The sequence below is a fragment of the Enoplosus armatus genome, chromosome 23 (assembly GCF_043641665.1).
Source record: "Enoplosus armatus isolate fEnoArm2 chromosome 23, fEnoArm2.hap1, whole genome shotgun sequence".
Taxonomy (NCBI): domain Eukaryota; kingdom Metazoa; phylum Chordata; class Actinopteri; order Centrarchiformes; family Enoplosidae; genus Enoplosus; species Enoplosus armatus.
The window spans coordinates 13,300,516-13,323,065 of NC_092202.1; the positions used below are offsets into that span (position 1 = coordinate 13,300,516).

A 22,550-nucleotide genomic window follows, 5' to 3' on the forward strand; every position below is an offset into this window, starting at 1 on the left:
TGACATGCAAAGTTATGGCCTGACCCATGTGGGAAGAGGAGGGCCATCTTTGTTTTGAGGCATCCATCAAATTGCACTGACACCGGTTTTCAAAGACTCCCCCCCACCCCCCACCCCCCGGCAGCTCTGCTAATAACTAATGACCACCTGTGTGCTGGAGAATAGCACTCACACTCACTCTCAGCTCACGGTGAGTCAGCCCCGGCTTGCTGAATTAAACACAAGCGAGGGGTCAGACGTACGTCGCTCTCTTTACAATCAGCCCCCTCATTACCCGTTCTCTTACACAGGCTGCGGCTGCCTGACTGCGGTGATTCAAGGTGATTTTCTCCCGCCGCCCTCAGAGGAGGGGGGGATTAGGGGGCATCTTTTGAGAGTTGGGCCTGCTGATTACTGACTTCCCCCCCCCCACTGCCTTATCCGCCCATGTTTTGGTGTCAGAGCAGTAGGATTTGACTTGTAAGCTGTGACTGGCTGCCTCTCTGGACATTTGAAAGCCGTGGCAGCTGCAGTTGTGCAGCCCATCACATCCTTGTGGGTGGCAGAAAAGTCACTTCAGTGTTTTTCAATGTGGCCGCATGTAGCTGATTAACTGTTGCCCGTTTTGAATATCGGACAGGCTTGCTTTGTGTGCACTTCAGATCTTCGACCAGATCAGCGTCTGATTCAGAGAATGCAAATGAAGTCAGCCATCAACATCAGCCATCATCTGCGCAGTGCCCTCTCAGACAAAACCAAAGCCCAAATCAATAAAACAATGGAAAGATTATTGTCCATTTTATCAGGCTCACCAGTTAGCCTACCTCAAAGTAACCCATGGCCTCTGTGATCTCACGTACCCAACAAGTGAAGAGGCGCTTGACTGAAAACAAAGGATTTCAAGGATTCAATGCACCTCCAGTATGGCGGTGAAAATCAAGTAGAAGGGATTTAAAAAAAAAAAAAAAGCAAAAAAAAAAAGCCTCTGCATCTCCACTTCTCCTCTCTCTCCTCCGCTTGCCGCAGTGCAATTACTTCAGGCCTCTGGAGCGGCCACCCTTGATATTTAGCATCCCTTCCAGCCGCCTCCTCCACCTCAACCTGCAGCGCCGTTGCGCTTATCAGGAAAGCCGACCATAATTGGATCCATTGTGCGGGGCTGCTGCTTTATGCCAAAGGACCAGCGGCAACAAATCTGGGAGGAGGAGGAAGAGGAAGGAATAAAACTAAGGCGAGAGCAGGGAGGCTTGGTGAGGAAGAGGAAAAACAAAACTCAATAATTACAGAGAGCAGGCAAGAGCGGCAGCTCAGGGCAGACGCACGTGTGCTGGATGCTCACCATCATTGGGGTGTATGCTCTAATGCGCTTTCTGCCTCTGTCCACTGCCCTCCCCACCTCACTTTTTATTAGCTAATCCCATCTATTCCTCCACAGCCCCTCCTGATTACCTGTGTCGTTCCTTAAAAGGGGAGTGATTGCCCCTTTGGATCATGGGCGAGTGACAACGGTATTCAAATAACTGCACGTAGGCCTTCTGCATTTGCAAGTTTTCTTCTGAACTATTTGTTGGGAGTGTTTTTTTTTTTTTTAACTGATCACAGGCAGAGCTGGAATCAGATTTGGTTTGACTCCCACTAACTTGGCAGGGCGACGGTGATCCTGAAACTATGACCATAAAGGATCTAATTCTGAGTGGCTGTGAACAAACTACAAACTAATTCCAAAATTGCAAAAAGTAAACCTTCCCCAAAGGTTCAGTCCAGAAAACAAAAAAGTCAGCCCCGCTCTCTGTCCCTCTGGGGATCTTTCTGTTCCTCCGTCACCTCTTCAACTCCCATGAAAGGGCACAGACCCTGTAGAGTTTCAGTCTGTCAATGCACTCTGCTCTCCTCACCTTTAAAGGCATGGCTGAAACGCCGAAGAGCGAGGGCAGCAGCACACGAGTGGGAGACGTAGGAGGGGAAGGTAGCTGGTTGGAGGGGAAAAGTGCCGGGCCTGGAGAGCTATAAATCAAACTGTGGCTGGAATTAAATCAAGTCAGGGGCGAAACGCAGTAGTGGGTGAGCCTGGTGGGAGGGCAGATCGAAAGTCACTGGCTGCTGTATCTTAGCTGGTGTAGTGATTTTTAAAGGCAGTGAATTAGCAATGATGGTGATTGCGTGGCCGAGATTAATTAAGGCTGCAGCTGACTGGCATCTTTCTGCGCTCCAGATGTTAGGCGTGCCCCACTTTCAGAAAGGGAATCGAAAAGAGCACAACGCCTGTGGTATCCTGCACCTGCCATCAAAAAAAAAGGCGTATTAATCCCTCTACCTGTGCCTGTTTGCAGCCTGTAACCTCGAACATTCTTTATCTGAATGTGCATAATGAACGGTGTATTATGACTACAGGAAATTGTGGGGCTTGCGGTCTGCTCGGGGATGCTTGCTGTTTTAGGGAGGAATACATAAACAGGAACTAGCCGGAGCTTGTGCCGTTACACGAAGCCTGGGGGGGTAATGAAGTGGCTGGCTGGGTGAATGTGAAACTCCTCACATTCACACACAACATGAAACCATTTCAGAATGACTGTGAGGCTCAGTGAGCACAACTCTTGTGACAGGCAGGAGGAAATGAAGCAGATGAACGCTGCGAAGAGCAAATTAGGCTCCAGTATGTACAGTGTTCTGCAAGCCACAGACATTTCTTAGAAGACCTGAATTTGTGAAAATGAAATGATTCAGCATCAGTAGGTGTCTGAGCCTAATCAGCGGCTGTTTTTGCCCTACATTCTGCATGGAGTGGGGGGGGGGGGGGGGGCTTTTGGTGCCTCCGGGCAATGGAATTATACCTGGCACTGAGAATTGCTAGCTGAAACTCTTTTTAGCAAATGTAATCATTTGGCTCTTCAGTGTGTTTTCTTTCGGTGCCTCTTTTTAAACGAACTGCTTTTATTACCGCAATCACCCAGAATCAAGCACAAACAAAACTTTAAAGGAAATAGTCAACATTTTAGAAAATGTGCCTATTCCCTTTCGTCCCGGAAACAGGTCATCTCATCTGACTCTCTGCAAAAGTCCAAGTAGGCGTATTTCCCAAAATGTCAAACTATGACTTCAATTCGAGGGAGTAGAAATCGCCCACCATAAATCACGAATTTCTTTCCGTAAATGTGCTATCTGGTGGATGCATTCTTCTTGCAAAGACGGATACTTCAGATTACTGTCACGTCATCGCATGGAATTTGTTCGCCCGAGATGAAACAGCTCTGCAACAACAGGAAGTGAGACTCCTGACCTCAGCATTGCGGAACGGCAGAAAACGAATCCTGACCGTGGCTTGCCCTGAAATGAACAGACAGTTGGCAGGGGTGGCCTGGGTGTTCGCTGCGAGGAATGAACTCCTAATGTTTTATTGCGACAGATGATGTATCGCGTTTGCCCTTTTACACAATACGCCATGCGGCCTCGCCTTTCGCTTATCGCACAGCGAGAGTCTTGAGAAGGAAGTTGTGTGTGTGTGTGTGTGTGTGTGTGTCAGGGAGATAACTGAAAGAGAGAAGCTCTAATGTAGAGAGAGTACAACTATTATCTAAGAGTAATGGGTATCACATTACACTCAGATCCACTGCAGATGAGGTTGTTTATAACAAGGTTCGGAAAAAAAGTGTGTGGACACGCAACATTTCACACACACACACACACCAACACACCCTTCCGGTATTTGTTATGAAGCAAACTTTCACATCTGGCAAAAGGACAGAAGTTAGAGCAGGAAGCCTCAAAACAAAGCAGCGAAAAACACTCTGACACAAGGATACATTGTCGTGTTTGGAGGCAGATCTCGTAGCGGCACATACGGGGCTCCGCAGCTATGCCCTTTCTGTCTCACACATTGCACTCTTCATTTGAAGTCAGAAGAAGTTGGGCGATAGGAGATGCGAGAGCGTGCCAGATGTGGAACAGGATGCGTGACTTTTTTTTTTTCGTTTTTCGGAGGACGTAATAAAACATTGCGCGCTGGCAGCTGTGCTGTGTCCCAGCAAGGCATTGTGAAATCTACATATTTTTCTCCCTTGCTTCTTTCTGTTTGTTTCCAGATCATGAAAAGGCGCTGCTTGCCTCCTTCGCACATGCAGCATTAGTAGGACTGCTTCCATCTGCTTCTGGTGTTTTTCTTATTGCTGTCCCTCCCTGTTTGATCTTTTTCCCTCTTTAGCCAACAATCTCTTCCCATGTTTGACTGGGCTGAAGTGAGGTATAGTACACTCTCTTCCTGCCTCCCTGTCTTCACTCTTTACCGCCCCCCCCCCTCCCCTCCCTAAGGAGCAACCGTAGCTGCTAATCTCAGTTTGCAGCCGGTGCCCCCCCACCGATATGGCATTCTGTGTGTCCAAGGAAAAGGAAATGTTTCCCTTCCTGCTCTTAGTACCCTGCCGTCTGTAAATAGAGCCTGCCACCAGCCGCTCTGTAGGCCCTGCTGGAGAACTATATCTGTCCCTTCATGCGACACCCTTGCTACAACTTCCTGAAACAAACTAGGGGGTGTTGGGCAAGAGATAAGGATGGTGTATGCGGTGTATGTGTGATATGAAGAAGTGGCGTTCCTGTGTGTTTTTGCAGTCTTGTAATACTATCCATGTGGCCACTCTAGGACAGAAAGATGAGATAAAGCTCCAAAGTGTGGATTACTGGCCCTCACTTTGGAAACTAAAGTGACAGTCAATAAATTACTATATTAATGTGAGACAATTTTTATAGTTACTACACACAAACAAGTTCGTCTGCCCCTACCAGCCTGTAAACTATGTATTACACTGTGGACCACCAGGTAGGATTTGTTTAGAGTTTCTAGCTGTGATGAAACGACGGAAAACTCCCTCTTGACACCATTATAATCACCAGTAAAGTGAGAGTGAAATCCACAGAGAAATGCGAAAGGGAGTCACAGTGAAAGGGAGATAAGAGACAAAGAAGTCACAAAGCAAAGTGGTTAACAGAAAATGCGGTCACCAGCGATGAGGATGCCAGAAACAGGCCACCACCTGATACCATCTCATGCTAAATGTACAGAATGTGAAGTCGTTGCAAAATCAAACATCACATCACCGTTTGCTCATCATTATGGCAGGGCTCAAAGTGTTAAAACCATAACGAAAGCAAGATTATGTCAATATGAGAATATCGCCCTGCAGCCCTGGTTTCTACCGTGGTCTCATGCACGCTGAAGTACTGCAGCTTGTTTGAAGGACCTAGTGGTGCTTTGAGCTAAATGCTAATGTCTGCATGCGTGCACGACAATTGTAGCACGCAGATGTTTAGCAGGTAACATGCTTACCGTGCTCACCATCTCATTTTAGCGTGTCAGCATACACTAAGCACAACTGAGGATGTCATTTTGTAGGTTTTTGGGTGGCTCTAGACATTTCACTCTCAATCAATTATGCATCAATTATCAATAATCTGGTCAGCCTAGACCAAAGTGATGGACTGGCCAGCCAACCATCATCGCAATCCCTAGGGCACTGCCATTAGTTTAGCTAGAAGTGCTGGAGATAGAACCTTTTAACATGTCCGCGTGAGGCAGAATGAACAGGCCGTGTGTTTTCCAATGCCTGCCTAGCAGCTAATCAGAGTGAATAGATGCATGCCCATCTTTTGGCTCATGACCATCTTCTACGAAAACATCAATCAAACTCGATTCACCCAAATGCCAGTGGGGATGAGGATAAAACCAAATCAATGGCCGTATGGAGCCTGTGCATTAGCTTGGGGTCTTCTGCTAGCATGGAAATGAGCCCATTATGGGAGTGTCAATACACAGATGGACATCCGTGTGTTTGTCAGGGTCTTATCGTCTATCAGTGCCAGTGTCCGTGTTTAAGACATGAAACGGTGTTGAAGATTTATCCATCTTCTACATAATGCCATCTTCCTTCTAATGTGTGGGCTTTGTAGGAAGGCCTACTTAGCACAGTCTAATGGGATTTAGACAGGAAAAAGGTATGTATATCCCTTTACACAAGTATTTAACACGCGCATTTGTATGTGTTGCTCTGTGCTAGTAAATGCTAGTAAATGTGTTGAATTATCATTATTATTGTTGACAGGTATAGTTGTTTTTTCTCATTATCTTTGTCTTTTTTGCTCCAAGCTGCTGTAATGGTACAAATTTCCCGCTGAAGGATACATGAATTAACTCCGTCTATCTATCTGAATGTGCTGCTGTGTTGTTTCTTTTTTGTTGTTGACTAAGCTTAAATCTGAAAAGCTGCAGTATTAACTAACCAAGCAGCAGGCAATCATAACCAGCATCATTAATTTGCTGAACACCTTTTCTAAGAAAAATGTGGTTGAATTATTGATTGTCAAGCGTCAAGTGTAAAACATTTGCTGGTTCCAGCTTTCAAAATATAAAAGAAAATGCTGATTTTCTTCATCATATATGATATTAAATGAAATCTTTGTTGTTTTGGACTGTTGCATTTTAGGCTTAAGGAAACTTTTTTTTCCCTGAATTGATTAATTATTTAAAACAAAATAGTCAACAGATCAATTAATATGAAAGTAAGTCATTTGCAGGCCTACATTTAACTGCCCAATGCAGACGAGCTCTGATCGCTCTAATACAGTTTCTTGCATATACAGTATATGTGCATGGTTGCGCAGTAAATATGGTTCTGAACCTCTTCTGAACACTTTTCATGTTGCTTTGTGGCTATAATGTGTAAGAATGAGCAGGACAGCAGTGAGAAGGTGTCTCTCTGTGTTTAGCCAGAGGATGTGACATTTTCAGTGCCCACTAAACCAGCAGCACACTGCAGATTCTGCATGGCCGGGATTGACCAGGCACCCGTCAACTTCCCTTTATCCCCGCTGCGCCCCAACCCACCCCTAATCTGCCTGATCGATGGCCCTGGATCGTCGTCACCAGGCAACCAAGGATGACACCAAAGCTCTCGGAAGTGTGTGTGCGAACTAAAGATCAATCTAGCGCTTCGCAGCTATAGACACACAGTATCAGAAAAATACTTGCATGAAAGACATAAAAAGGGCAAGCTTGTTAAGGACAAATCAGCCTCTGAATTCTCCTGGAAGCACAGAGAGAATTGTTCTCTGGGTCGCGACAAAGAACTCCTGTCAGCGGGATGATGAATGGCACGTATCCGACTGGGTAGCAGGATGCTATCATCATCAAGACGGGCACAACCTGTGCCGCAGTGCGAGACTAGACACAGTTAAAAGCAGGCTCAGCCTTTGCACAGGTGCCACTGAAAACCCCCCTTTTTGGTTGGATACAGTTAGGTCTGGGTCTCATATCCTCATCTGGAGGACAGACTGTTCTGAACACAAAACAGCGCTGCTCTATGACCTGAGCACCCCTCCTAGGATCTTTCATGTCTATCTATAGCAGCAGCACATCGTGTTGATTGTGGTCTGGCAGTCTGTCGCTTCTTTACCTCTGCATGATCTGTCCATATCCTTCAGAAAGGCACACTCATTATAGTGACTTTCACTCCCTCTCACTGTATGATGAAGTCTGGAGCTTGAGGGTTATACTTCCCTCTCTTTCTCTCTTTCTTCTTTTTCCCCCCATCCTTGCAGAAGCGAGTGTGTGTGTGTGTGTGTGTGTGTGTGTGTGGCTGCGACAGCTCGTGAAGCCTGTAATTGAGTGTGTCCGCCCACCGCGTTGCAGCAGAGACAGCGCACAAGAAGGCTTCATTGTGTCGGGCACAATAGATACATACACATACTCATCACACCCTTCTCACACACGCGCCACAGAATCACAACATTGAGGAGCCATTAGTAGATGCAGCAGTGGTGTGTGTGTGTGTGTGTGTGTTGTTGTGGATTCTATGGCCTGGATTTGTCGCTCCAGCATAACCTCAGCGTTACCTTCACGCTTATCAGCAACGAACCAAAATATCCGACGGCTTCTTTTATCTCCTATTTTGCCACCAGATCGAGACATAACCCACATAGAAGATAGGATGAGTGTGTTTTACCTGCTCAGACACAATAAACGCTTCTAGGATTACAAGCAAAAAATAGACTCCTTCAGGCCACTCTTACTCTAAAACCACACTTCTCTAGGTGTGTGTATATGTTGTCAAAGTGTGACAGGACATGCTGCGGTTGTCATGGTTCCCCTGCTTGGAGGACTCACTCAATCACCAAGAAAAACGCCAGTATGCATCTCTTTCTGAATGAACTTGTGCAACAAAGCTAGACTGTGCTAGAGCAAGATTTCATTATGCTTGTCCAAATATTTCCTAATGTGCCTTTAATGCTTGCATTGTGTTTCGTACCACAGACATGCATTAGCGGACGTCAAGAGCAGATAATAAATTGTGGTTTCCTGTTGATTGTGCACTGCGGCTGCTATCGACAAGCCACAGGCCAAAGCATGCTGAACTGTCTACGTGTTGTCAAACTCTGCCATCATCAAATGACCTTATTTGTATGCTAAATCTGCATTGGTGCGACACGTCACTCCATTGCCCGTCTGAGGGCTCCAAAGTTCACAGTCGTAAAGCACGGACGGATGTATAAAAGAACTTCAGACATTATAGAAGTTTGTAGCAATATCACTTGTACTAAAACTGCCAGTCTGCCAGTCATTTTAGATGGTATTTTTTTTTTTTTAACTTTGACTAGTTTCATCAGAGGTGGAGGAAGTTCATTAGATCCTTTACTTGAGGGACAGTAGCGATACCACAGCCTAAAAGTACAATCTTACAAGTGAAAGTCCAGCCTTAAGAATCTTGTCTTGGTGAGTAAAAGCAGGTACACATTATCAGCAAAAGTAAAAGTGCTCATTATGCAGCGGAACTGTTGCACAGCTCCTGTTAATGAAATATTTTTTTACATATAATATTCTTGGATTTTAATTATGCATGAATGTGTAAGCAGTATTTAAATGTTGTAGCACGTTGAGGTGGAGCTTTTATACATTATTGGGTAGTTGTGCGCTGGGTTAGCATTGAACACTTCCTGTAAGTCCTAACTTTGCCAGTTTTATTCTGTGAGGCTGCTTGTGTGGGCCAAAAAGGTATTGTTTTTGCAAATCACTACCCAGTTATCATATTGACACCTGTGCCGAGCCCTCCATCTCACCAAGAGTGTTGCGAATGCGAAGCCTCTCCGCATTGTAGACCATAATGAGACGTTTAAAACTCTCCACTGAAAGCTGGGCCAGTTAAATTGGTGCTCCTCCGATTAGAACGCGTTTCAGTGCAGGTATCGCAGACTGACACCTTGAATAAAATGTGCAGGGGATAACGCTGACAGGCAGATATCCCAATTAAATGTGCCAGCTCTAAATGTAGTGCAAACAGTCACTGACTATCTCCCTCACTGCTCTATGGAGCAGGATGCAAAATAACTGACCACACAGCTACTCCAAACACGCGAGCAACGGCCGCTATGAATTTCATTTTCCCCTTTCTTTGCTTCATAATTACTCCTTCGCTCGCCTTTGATCCTGTCTTTTCATCTTGTCTTGTTCTCAGCGAGAGGCACGAGAGTCAAGAGAGTCGAGAGAGAGAGAGAGAGAGAGAGAAACAAGGGGGAAAAAAAACAGAGAAGAAAGGAATGATGGAGTCCATATTGTCGGAGCAGTCGGCCACAGTGGATGAGCTGGTGGAAGCGTGCATCCAAGCCTTCGGTTGGTCAATTGAACACAATTTCTTTGATACAGATAATTTGTTTTATTACAAAGTGAGCCAATACATACATTAAGTCAATCTACATTATATTTTATGTTTTTTTTTTTATGTCAGTTGCTTGGAATTTAGAAAAAAGTCTTCTGTGGAAATGCATGGTGTAGACACTTATTGATAGCAGGTGATGCTTGTACATCTTCCTGACGATGCGTGACGTGCTATTTTTTTTTCTTACAGACGAGAAGGGCGCTCTGAAGGACGCTTCCTTGGTCCGGATGTTTCTCATGATGCAACCTTGGTACATCCCTTCGACCGACATGGCCAAGAAGCTGGTGCTCAAGTATCCTTCACCCTCGCAATGGAGCAACAAAGAAAGGAAGAATCCAGCACCTTCCTCTCTTAGTCTGTTGTTTTTAATCTTTTTTTGCTCTCCTAAATCTGTCGAGTGTTAATGAGATTTGAGAGTTGTCATGGAGAGGTCGAAATTTTGCTCCTTGACTTTTGGATTAGATCTCAAGACGAGAGCTGCACTGCTGAGCGTCGATCAAGAATATGCCACCTTGTCAAGTAATAAACTGTCATTCATTCTTTTACCCATTACCCATTCCCGTGCCACCTCTGAACTTTGGTCAGATGTACTTGATTCATGGGTTTGGGAGTTACCAGTTGAATGTTTTGAATTATCATTTGGTGAAAAGTCACTTTTTTATCATCATGTAAACCAGCTAAATCACGGAGAGGGCTTATGTAAATGTTGACAAGTCTATCCTCCTCCAGTATTTTGTCATTTGTCTCTCCTTTTATCCCTTTGTTCTACCTTCCAGGTACTGGATCTCCGAGTTTCCAGCAGAGTTCAATCTGAACCCGGAGCTGGCGGACCAGATCAAAGACTTTAAAGACCTCTTGACCACTGAGGGCAACGAGAGCCAGAGTCAGCTCATTGACCTCGACAGTGTGTGAGTGGACTGGTTGCTGAAAAGGCTGCTGTGTGTTGTTGACAGTGGGAATGAATGTCGCCGTCTGTGTGTGTGTGTGTTTGTGTCAGCGTGCCTTTTTATTGCCCGCCCTCAGACATTGCTGAGCCGTGCTCTCCGGGGTCGGTGACTTCTCCTTTTCCCATAAAAAGCCATCTCTGTGTGACCTCAACCTCCCTTTGTTGTTCCATAAGGAGAAGGCTGTGTGCAGCAGAAATGTGACATGTTCATCCAGAAATACATTCTGCATTTATAGAAAAAGATAGTTCGATATCTCTTGTTTTTACAGGGCTTGTGGTATTTTGTTGTTGTGGAAGCTATTTTTCATCTTAATTTTGCCTGTCTAATGCCATTATAAGTGCAGCTCTAACCCGTGGAGTGACTGTAACGCTGATCTGTCATCAGTCTGTTAGGGTGTTCTCACCTAAAGACCTTTCTGCCGTTTTCATGTGCTTTGTCGTCCCTCTCAGGCCATCATATAAATGGAAGCGGCAGGTGACTCAGCGTGTCCCGTCCGTGTCCAAAAAGAGGAAAATGTCCCTGCTGTTTGACCACCTTGATTCCTGCGAGCTGGCTGAACACCTGACCTACCTGGAGTACAAATCCTTCTGCAAGATCCTGGTCAGTTCGACCGCAGTCTGTGGTCAGGCCGAGGTTGAAGCTGTGTATCTTTACGGCCCTTGGGTTCTTTGAATTCTCAAGTAATGTGACATGCTGAGGGCTCATTGTAGTTGCTAAGCAATAGCGGTTAACGTTTTTACTGGCAGTAATTATATTTGTTGTCTGGAAACATTTTGCTCTTTGAGTATTATTTTGGGAAGCTAAGGCAATGACTGGCTTTGTGCTGATTTAAATGGTAGATTTTTTTTTAGATAATTTATTCAAGTGTGATGGTGTTGGTGGCAAGATGGGTGCAGTGGTAGTAATTTGTCTTGGCTTTGTCTTTGTTTCTTCTTCTAAAAGAGACTCTGGCTCAATAATAAATACAGCTATAGAGCATCTGTAGCCTACTGGTCCAAATGTGCAGTAATGATAAGTAAGTAGTGAGTAGTAAGGCACATAACCCCCCATAAAATAGGATATCATATTTTTGCACTTTGGTTCTGTACAGATGAAACATTAACAAATTCAACCATGCCAGTTAGGCTAGCTGTTTTATTGCTGTTTCCAGTTTTTGTGCTAAGCTAAGATAACAAGCTGCTGCCTCCAGCTACATATTCACTGTGCAGACACTCGTCTACGTCTCGGCAGGAAAGCAAATAAGACGTATAAGAGACATATGTAAAAAAAGAATTGTCAAAATCGAAGCAGAGCCTGAGATATCGTGACTTTTTAGTGTCAAGTTTAAAAAACTGGATCCTGCATTTCCCAAAATGCAATTCAATAGGGTCCTTTGTTAGACCTTTCCTGCCTTGAAAATTCCCATGTATTTTCAAACTCCACACCCCAAATTTCTCCACAGAAGACAATACACGACTGAATAGTAAACTGGTGGAGTACCGCTTTCATAATAAATTGAAGGTTGGATTTAAGTGCTTGTCTAGCTGTGGCGATCTGTCTGCAAGCTGGTTTCAGATTTTGTCCCTCATACAGTTTCAGGACTACCACAGCTTCGTGATGCACGGCTGCACAGTGGATAACCCCATCCTGGAGCGCTTCATCACCCTTTTCAACAGCGTCTCCCAGTGGATCCAGCTCATGGTGCTCAGCAAGCCCACCGCCCCGCAGAGAGCTGCCGTCATCTCCCACTTCATCAGAGTGGCACAGGTCGGTCTGCCGGGCCCTTTTAAGACCGTTTGCGAAGGTTTTAAGACGGAGCGGTGTTGGCGGGAGTTGTGGGGCTCTGGGTGCATGTAGAAGCAGGCTGACAGAGGAGGATTGCCTGGAGCTACAGAGAAAGAGGAGAGAGAGTTGAAAAAAAAAAAGAAGATGAATAAGAGATTAAACCTAGAGATGTGGAGGGAAGGGGAAAAGTCATGGTGGAGCCTTGATGACTTGCACACATACACACACACACACACACATAAGAAGCAATCATTTCCCATTAGGTGGCAGAAATTATGAGAAAAAGTGAATTTAATTTAAAAAGGCTTTAGAGGTATTAGCATGTTAAGATGCCCACTGAGAGCTCTGTAAGATAATGCTGCTGTCAGGGGGGAAACCTTGCATCTCCAGGAATTAAGAAAACCTCGTTTTAGCTGGGTGATGCATTTTTGGGCATTATCCCCCAAAAAATGTATGGGCCCAAGGGGTTGCAAAATTGTCACAAACAACGGAGCAGTAAAACTTGAATGAAAGAGAATGAAAATCTAATCCAATCTAATTTCACAATTGGACAAATTCGATGTAATAAAAGAGAATGAGCTATTTGCTGCAAGGAATAGAATAGGAAATTAAGACATAGTGTGTCATCAGTTCATTACACTGTATGTGCACTTCCTGTATGATGCATCCTATAATGGAGGAGTTAGTGGGGAGCGTCTGCAGGTGGCATGACTCACAGCTCAATGTGAAATATCTGGCACAGAGGGGAAGAAAAGGTGGGAGGGAAACAACCGACCTGCTGTGCCTTTTGGGCAACACGGACCCTTTAAAGTCAGAGAAAGTTGATTGAGTTTTACAGTGAGTTTGACGAATGCCGTCGCCTAGCTAGAGGTGACACAAGTCTGCAGCCATGCCAGCGGCTCTGCAAGGCTGCGCGTAGACACAGTGGCGCTTTAAGCTAAATGCTAAAATCACACAGTTTGTCCCTCCACCTCTTCATTTCTGTGCTCGTCAGTTGAAATCATCTGTGGTCATCTACAGGTCAAGATGGCTCTAATCCTAATCTAAATTTAATCTGGTCTCTCCCCGCCAAATCCCAAGCAAAGCTGCCGGTTTGCTGCCTCATATGGTTCTCTGCCCATATGTCCCTGTCAGTGCAGAAACACCCCTTTTAAATGGCGCCCTGGGCGTCACTGTAATTGATATTATAGTCAGATGGGCTGGGTTCTCCCTCTATGTGACAACTCCCTCAGCCCCGCTGTGCGAGGGAGGGCTCTTCAGTCGGCCATAGAGAGCGCAGAAAAACAGTTTTCATCCTAATAGCCTGCAGTGCTATGTGAACACGTCCGCATTACTTATTGCGAGTCTAGCCTGCTCTTCCCATCTATCCTTCCCCTCATCTGCAGGACAAACTTCTGTCGCTCATGATTTATTTAGCAGGATCTCAGCAGGTTTCCCCACCTCCCTCTGTCTGACTACAGCTGCGCCTCAGCAGGACTCTTATCAGGGGAGCCCAGCAGAGCCCTTCTGAGTATTCACCCTCCTTGATACTGAACACTTGGACTTTTTCCCAGTGTTTTGTGAAGCTTTGATTTTTAGCGGTGAAGACAGATGCTGATTCGGACCAGCCTTAAATGTGTGGGATGAGTGACTGTAACAGATCAGCTGCAGAAGGCCTGAGAATTACCTCCTTGTGGTCTCCTCCCTCCTGATCTCCTTTCCTTATCCTTCTTCTTGAAATATCACCACTGTCAGTGCCCAGAGTCATCCCTGTGTCTTTTTAGCATCTTTCATAGTATTTTTTTTTATAGATACTGTACATACAGATGGGGCAGGGAGTGAGTATTATAGATAATGTGCCACATATATCAGCTTATAATTCATGACCTGTCAAGCCTAAAGATCATTTGTAATCATTAGGGCATTGCAATGAATTTGGGCGTGATTCTTTTAAGGATTTATTACATTGTTGGACTGCCAGACTGCTCTGAACGTAGGGAGACACAATATCTTTAGGTTTCAGTTGTATCCTCTGCCGCGCATTGTGCATTGATAATGACTTTTCATCCAGAGCCTAAAAACATTCCCTTCAGCCTCAACTGTACTGCTCCGGAGCAGGGTTATCCCCGAGTTTGTGGGGCTATCCCCTGGAAATCAACTAAACATGCCAGGTGTCAATGTGAAACAGTGCTTAGTTAGCCCAGGGCTAAGAATACACAGTGTGAAAAGCCTATTTGCGTGCTAACATGCCACAGTAAGATAGTGAGCTAACCCTCACCGAGTCACTAGCGTGGCTGTAGAGTCTTACAAGGAGGCATTGTTTGAAAATGACCACAAGAGAAGACGAGAGTTGAATCTGTCCATGCATTACACGTTTCATACCTTTTCATACAGTGGGTAGCCTGGAACAACAGGGCGCCTTTGTTAGCATGACACAATAAGCATTACGAACATTGTGTCTATTGTGTAAATTGCCTTTTCCCGTCTTAGTCTAAACTGCCTTCAGTTCCTTGTAGGATCAGTCGCGCTTGCTTGAAAGACAAGTGTGTCCACATAATGATAATCAGCGTTTCCCACTTAGTGGCGCTTCCAGAAGTCACTTCGGACCGTGTCATTTCATACAGGATGGGTGACCAGTTGGGCAGTTACATCAGAGACAGACCACCCCCTTGTTAATTCTTTGCCAATTTGAAATGCCTCAAACTTTGGTATTTAGAAATGCAGCCCAGTGCGAGCACATGCAGGGACAAAATGTTGCGTTCAAGCTGATTTCAGACGTATTCTGAGGCAGCACAGAAGGTAGCCTCGACATACTTGACATTTCCCAAAAGCTTCCCCCCCGGGGCGTGCCGGTTGTGTCCCGTTTCAGCTTCCTGTTGGGAGAGCATTACAAATGACTCATGTCCAATGGACTGCACTGACTTGCGTTATCATTTAAAATGCAAAAATGCCCCTTTCGTGCTCATTAAAAAGCGCCATTACAATTCTTTTCACAATATGGTCTGTGCGTCTGTGACTTCTGGCTCAGATAGATACACAACCTCACCAGGCGGCTGTGTGCGATAACAATTGGTTGACAGGGAGATGAACTCCACCTCCCAGCCCTATCATAGGCACAGCATTTATTCTACACCCAGTGGAAAAACCCTGGCCTGTTGACAAGGAAATCACACGCATGTGCGGGCTAGCTGAACCTGCTCTTCAAATGCCGGGCTGCCCTCCACACCGCTTTGCCAATTGATTCCAAAGGGTGTTTGAGCTGAATCAAATGATCCCCTCTGGCAGCCCTCCCGCGCAGCTGTGACCCCATTGATTTGCAGCGAGATGCTACGCAGGCTGAAGGGCAGCATGGAGCCCTGCTGAGTGCCATTCACAAAGTGTTAGCTAAAGTTTGACATAGACAGGTTAGAACATTCGGTAAGATCTTGGTACATCGGATTAGGTTTATGTGTGGATGCGCATGTGGGCTGCTGAACACTATTCCAAAGGTTTACAAGGCTTTTCTTTCTGTCTCCTCGTGCTGTGAATCTTTTTTCTAACCTATACCACCTTCTCTCTTGCACTCTCCCTAAAATCCTTTTTGGCAGTGGCCTACACATTCCTCCACCGTCTTCTTCTCTCACCCTCACTTTCACCCTCACTCACTCCCAACATTTCCTCCTTCTCGTCGACAGAAGCTGCTGCAGTTGCAGAACTTCAACACGCTGATGGCGGTGGTGGGCGGCCTCAGCAACAGCTCCATCTCTCGTCTCAAAGACACGCAGACCCACATCAGCGCAGAGACCAACAAGGTGCAGTAGCCGCTGGCGTCCTCTCAACCACCACCGATCTATTTCCGGCATCTGCCAAAAAATAGATCCAAACACTACCAGACAAAGCACCTTAACTAACAAGTGATGCCGAATCTTGATTCAGTAATCCATGTCTCCACTGCGGGAGCTGCCAGGCTCCTTATCTGTGCCCATTACTCCTACACAATGGCTTTTTAGAACTATGAATTTGAACCACATAACTGGAAAGCTGAGTGCAACAGTTGGGGGAGTTACAGTGCCTTGTTAGTTACGTAAGTCCATCTGGAGCAACATTTTCCAGAATGTTTTTGACTCGTTTTGAGACAGGCTGTCTGTTTCCTGCCCACACTCATCCATTTTGTCCATACTTTCCTCTCAACTCAACTTCATCCCCCTGCGTTCACTCAACCTGCAGGTTTTTAACAGCCTCATCGAACTGGTGACATCGTGTGGGAACTACAGTCAATACCGCAAGCGCTTCTCCGAGTGCTCGGGCTTTCGATTCCCCATCCTCGGCGTGCACCTGAAAGACCTCATAGCCGTGCACGTGGCGCTGCCGGACTGGGCCGACAAAGAGAAAACGCGGGTCAACCTGACTAAGACCCAACAGCTGTACACCATCCTTCAAGAGCTGGCGCTGATCCAGACCACGCCGCCTAGCGTTGACGCCAACACAGACCTGCTCAACCTCCTCACGGTGAGTGCAGAGACTGGACATAATGTGTTATGTGCCGTGTTCAAGATGATGTCTGGCTTGAATTAAAGACGTACCTGCACAGAATAACAGCTTGCACCGCATAAAATCAAGGCCTGCACTCATCAACCACACAGACAGCAGTGAAGTTCACTCTGCTGGGATTTTCATTGGCGTGTAGTCAGGCAGATTGTACGGTAGCCAGCTGGGGCAAAATCTGTGCGCAGACAAAGGCCAGAGATTACATGCATCCAAAGCATTCAAAGCATGAGCCTTCAAGCTCGCAGCTTTCGATTGTCTTGACCAGATGTGGTCCAGAGTGGTCAGAACAGCCAGTATATCTCCTTTGAGAAATGGATAATGACTGCTGGAAACACACATATAGATGTGGGAGACATCATTTATTTCAACCTACAGTATATTCAGAGTTGGCAGCAGACTGTCATCGACTGGGTCGCCTGGCTTCTTCGACAAACTAGGGTGACTGCTGTAATACCGCTATCCGCTAGCCAAATTCCGTTGTTTAGAATTATGCTTTCAACCAGGACTAAGAGTCACGACCGCTGCTTCGGCGTATCTTCGCTGAACTTCACTGAACTTTAAGTTGTTAACCTGCGCCGAAACCTCTCGTCTTCTTCCCTGCGTTAAAGACTAAAGGGCTTTTGCTGTCAGACCTCAATACCGATTTGTTCTGTGTTTTATCATCTCTCTCTTAGTTGTGAAAAGTGCTATAGAATTAAAGAGCATCATTATATCAGAATTACACGTTATTGTAAAAGTGTAGACATTCTTCAGGACAGTCATTTTGCAACTTCTCCCACGTACTATTTTTCCATTTTGTCCAAGAAAACATTGCTGGAAGCTGAATAATCTGGATGTCCTGTGGCGGAATCACATGGTGGTTCTTCATCTTGCATTTAGTGAGAGCTCTTAAACTGGGACCACTGAGTGAGACCGATCTCAGTTTTGTTGCTGCCTGCACTTCAAGCATGAAAGCTGAGGCGGCTGTTTCAGCACTTTTTCTTTTTTTGGCAGATGCAGATAAGAGTTTCCTGACTTTGAGAAGGGGAGCTTTCTGAATTTAAAACAATCCCAAGAGATCAATCTGGCTGCAGGTGTTCGTGTGAGATTGCAGCTGCCCCCCCCCCCCCCACACACACACACCCCCACTTCCTTTTTTTTCTCTCTGTGAAAATGAAAGAAAGCATCTTGACAAGATTTGGAGCTGAGGGGCACCAGGGAAGTTTGCTGGACAGAGTCGATACCCAATTATCTCATGTCGGTGCTTATTGGAGTTGATCTGAGCTTGAGTCCTGCTTGGCTCGCAGCGAGGGGATGGAAAGAAAGTCAATATATCCTTCGAAAGTTTAAAAAACTATATTCACCGGCCTTTCAAATGAAGTACATTCTATTACATCATCCCTAATGTGAAATATTTACAGTTAACCTTTCCCTTGAAATACTGTAAGCCCCACTAAATCACAAGGAAAGCATTCTTTTCCTTCCGCACTTACCACGACCACTTCAGCTCAATAAAACCCAGGAAACACAGTAACGGAGAGAGAATAGCTCTGAGGAAAAATGATGCGGGGCCAACAATGGATGTAGTGGGTGATTATGCGCAGCAGCTGGCTGCTGTATGTTAACTGGAGCAAAAAATAGACGCCGCTCTCTCACCTGTTGCCATAGCGGCTGTGTTAATGTAAAGATGCCTCCAATTAACAAATCTATAATGAAGCGGTTGGTGTGTGAGAAGGCCTTTTGTGTTGGATACCAGGAAAAGATGGAGGTGTGGAAACTGAAAGGCTCATTTTCTCTTGAGTCTGCAGCGCATTCAAAAAAGTAGACGTGGATAGCATAAATAACTTTTATTTAGTTGATGTTGTTCATTTTACTGCAATGCCAGCTTGCAAAAGTACAGACAAAACGGTCACGCCGGCTCCCTGTGTCCTGTTCTGTGCAGGTGTCTCTGGACCAGTACCACACAGAGGAGGAGATCTACCAGATGTCTCTGCAGAGAGAACCTCGCAAGCCAGCGGTGAGCAGCACACTGATGCACACTTTGGGTCCCGTACTGGCCTGTTCTCAAATGCCCCCAGAGGTGTCACCCTGGACATTGTTGGAAGCTTAAGAAGATATTTAAATATCAGGTTTCAGCCTTCTTCTACCCATATTTACCGTATCCTGTAACAGATGTGACTCTTGCAACGCTATGGAGAAAGTGTCACAAATGCATATTGAAAATCTCTGTTTTCCTTCTCTCATGCCATTGTGATCCACTGTGGTACAGCAGAGCAGCAGTCAAGGGTTGTCTTTATAAGATACACGGCTTCTGCTTCCCTGGGTTGATATTGATCTCACGTTGTTTTCTCCTCGGTTTTGTAGCAGAACTCCAGCCCTGCCCCAGCGCCTGACCCCAAGCCCACCATGATCGATGAGTGGGCTGTGTCGGTGAAGCCCAACGCCGACCCGACGATCATCAAGAAACACATAGAGAAGATGGTGGAGGTGAGTTTCTCAGCCCCTGCACCCCCCCCCCCCCTCCCAGTGCTAATTGTAACCTGCGGAGTTCAGTGTGAAGGCTGCGGGTGAATTATCTGTTGTTATCCTCACCACGGCCATCTTGACATGATAACTGCGAAGTACTCTTTGCTCTTTGGCCAAATGGCTGGTAATCTTTCACCATAATTACCAAGGCTGGGAAAGCCATTTTTAAAACCTTCTAACTCCATTTTTTTTTTGGGGGGGGGGTTTCATGGGGATTTTTTGTGCAATTGAATTCCTTTGGGTTGAGAATCATTTTAAAATCAAGGGGAAGATTTCTCTACTGCATGGCTGCCCAGTAGGATTCTTTTCTTTTCTTATTTTTTCTCTCTCTTTCTTTTCATTTAAGACAATTGTGGGATTCCTTTTTAATTGGACATTTGATAGTATAAAGGCAGAAATTACATTTCAGTTAAATGCAACAAAGGTGGATGTTGCAGTGAGATGGTATGAGTCCTAACCACTCGGCTACCAGGGCGCCCACTTGTGCTTTCAAACGTGAAAACAGCAGAAGCATGTAAGCATATAAGTAAAGTAGTATTTTCCTTGATGTTGTGGTGCAATAACAGTCAAAAAACAAGTTCTGCAATATGAAAATCTGTAAAATATATATTATATTCTTGTGACAAGAGCTTTTTAACAAATGAAAGTTCCGTTCAATACACTCGGGAGGTTTTGCTGCCTGTAGCTTATGGTGGCTAATGTTAGCTAAACTTGCTGTGCAACTTGGTTAGGGTTAGGCTTGAATCGTCTCTACTTGTGCCACTGTTATGTTATGTTTTAGCATGCCACAGATAAACGTTTGGATGATTTTATTTAAAACAGGGAAAAAGTAGTCTTTTTCACTTACTCTCAGTCAGATCGTGTGATGATGATGTTTTAAAGTGAGTAATCAAATATGTCTCAAAGTATTCCAAGCAAGTGAAGTGAAATGAAAGTCAGCGCTCAACACTGTGCAGCAGAATTCACACTAACTACCCTCCACAACCCTCATGTTCACAGTCGGTCTTCAAGAACTTCGACACAGACGGCGACGGCCACATCTCCAGGGACGAATTCGAAGCGATCAGGAACAACTTCCCTTACCTCAGCAAGTTCGGAGAACTGGACAAGAACCAGTGAGCATTTGCAGATGTATTCGCTGTTGTAAAATCCATGCAGTTTACAGGCTGAACCAGCTTACAAAACTGACCTCTCCTCGCTTCCTCTCGCAGAGACGGGAAGATCAGCAGGGAAGAGATGATAGACTACTTTATGAAAGCCAGCTCTCTGCTTAACTGCAAGATGGGCTTCATCCACACTTTTACCGAGGCCACCTACGTCAAGCCCACGTTCTGCGAGCACTGCGCCGGGTTTGTGAGTAAACGCCCGCTACTCACATGATCCTAAAACTACACAAAATACTGAACGTGCAGTACTTTTAAAGATCACTTTGAGTAGAGAATCATATATGATATATATATATATATATAAACCCTCCAGGCTCCCATGAAGGTCTCAAACAGATATTGATCTTTTGCGTCTGTATTTCCAAATGCATTGATTTCCTCCCTGACCCAATCGATGGCACGTGTCATGGTTTGCTTAAAAAGGTCAAAGGTCGGCCGCGCTCGCCCTGCCTTTCCACGGCCATGCAGCTCTATCTGCACTTCATTATTTGTCTCGGCAAGTCACCGGCTGCGAGTGATAGCCCCATCTCTCAGAGGCTCCTCCTGTCAGGTCAGGGCAATGCCAATTACTTTGAGCTACAGCCACGCACTGCTGAAGTTGCACTCTGGGAAATATGGGAGGAAGGTAATTGGGCGAGATGATAACCCTCCACTGTGGCAGTGTTACATCTGCCTGTGTGTGTGTGTGTGTCCTCTGGCCCTTAACATTCCCCCAAAGTCACCCAAAGGAGCCCTCTGTTATTTAGACACTGACAGTGAGTCAGCACTCAGCTGTAATGAGAACAGGAATAGGGCCCTCATATTGAACTGCAGACAATGAGACGACATCCCATTAATTTCTGACTAATGCACACAAAGAGAAGCTAGAGAGAGAGAGAGAGAGAGACCTCACTGCTCAGAGAAGAGAAGAGAAGTATGTGTTAGATTACACGTATGGACTTTCGTTAACACTCAAAGGCGCACACATTTACTCACTCACAAACACACATTCTCCAGGGGAAGCTCTGGCATTTTCAAACCCTCATGAGGGGAAGCTCGGGATAGAGAGCAGGGAAAGATAAGGACTCTGGCACTGTGTGTGTGTGTGTGTGTGGCAGAGGTAAATACATTTGCCTCTTCCTCTTTCTGCCTGCTTTTGCGCTTTCCTCTTGGCTCCTGTACAAAAGCAATATTTTCCCGCAAGCCCATTTTTCAGCGCTTGTCTCCGACATGCTGTACGAGCCGAGCCGGGGCCCTCCTGTAAACACTGCAGAGTTCACTCACCTCCGACCGTCTCACACGGATCTTCATCATCGCGTGCTGTTCTGCCTGCAGCCACCTTTGGCCTCACATCCTAATTAATAGCGTGCAGATGAGTTTTGCTAAATGCGCAAAAAGCGAGAACACTCATCACGCGGAGTTGTTTTTTTTGCTTCTTTTGCATCTCAGGAGAGTACAGCCAAGTCTTGGAGCAGTGATTAACAGCTGCCCCAAAAGTACCCTGAACCAGACTCAGTACATTTGTTGAGTTTGTCTTTGGCACCATAATAGAGAGACTGCGATACTATAAATATCTAGGTATCTGGATTGATGAAAAACGTCCTTTTAAAGTCCGTATTAGCAAGAAAAAGCGTGTTTCCTCTCTACTGGATTGTGTTGTGGATGCACTTCATGGGGATACTCTCAAACCTTTAGATGCAGTATGTCACTCCGCATTAAGATTCGCTACTGCTAAAATAGCACATTTCCATCCCAATAAATGCGGAATTTGCAATTTAAGTGCAAAATCATTTCTAGAAAACAAAAAAGCTTCCAGGAAAGCGTCAAAGAATGTAGCGAGTCTGTGTGCGTTTCCAACTCTTGTTTGTAGTGCATTGTGTTTTTCAGTCCACAGAGGCAGTAAAGGTCAGCCAGTGTACGCAGGGCTGTGATGGTAGTTGTGTTTAGATGTTGCTGCTCGTAACTGACTTCTCTTTGTTGTAGAGCCTCTGGCTGTGTGCACGGTTTCC

General features: G+C 45.5%; 1 protein-coding gene across 2 annotated transcripts in view; it reads left to right on the plus strand.

Moving 5' to 3' along the window:
- LOC139305644 (RAS guanyl-releasing protein 2) overlaps positions 1 to 22,550 on the plus strand; it is a 30,841-nt gene that overhangs the window by 714 nt on the left and 7,577 nt on the right. The window contains exons 2-13 of one of the 2 annotated variants that reach the window (XM_070929561.1): positions 9,474 to 9,628; positions 9,864 to 9,966; positions 10,137 to 10,193; positions 10,451 to 10,582; positions 11,071 to 11,221; positions 12,194 to 12,367; positions 16,039 to 16,155; positions 16,571 to 16,852; positions 18,813 to 18,887; positions 19,235 to 19,357; positions 20,396 to 20,511; positions 20,608 to 20,749. In XM_070929561.1, coding sequence (XP_070785662.1) covers positions 9,556 to 9,628; positions 9,864 to 9,966; positions 10,137 to 10,193; positions 10,451 to 10,582; positions 11,071 to 11,221; positions 12,194 to 12,367; positions 16,039 to 16,155; positions 16,571 to 16,852; positions 18,813 to 18,887; positions 19,235 to 19,357; positions 20,396 to 20,511; positions 20,608 to 20,749 — 1,545 coding nt within the window. In that variant the 5' untranslated portion in view covers positions 9,474 to 9,555. The remainder of the gene's footprint in view (positions 1 to 9,473; positions 9,629 to 9,863; positions 9,967 to 10,136; positions 10,194 to 10,450; positions 10,583 to 11,070; positions 11,222 to 12,193; positions 12,368 to 16,038; positions 16,156 to 16,570; positions 16,853 to 18,812; positions 18,888 to 19,234; positions 19,358 to 20,395; positions 20,512 to 20,607; positions 20,750 to 22,550) is intronic. The other variant, XM_070929562.1, reaches the window with a different exon arrangement.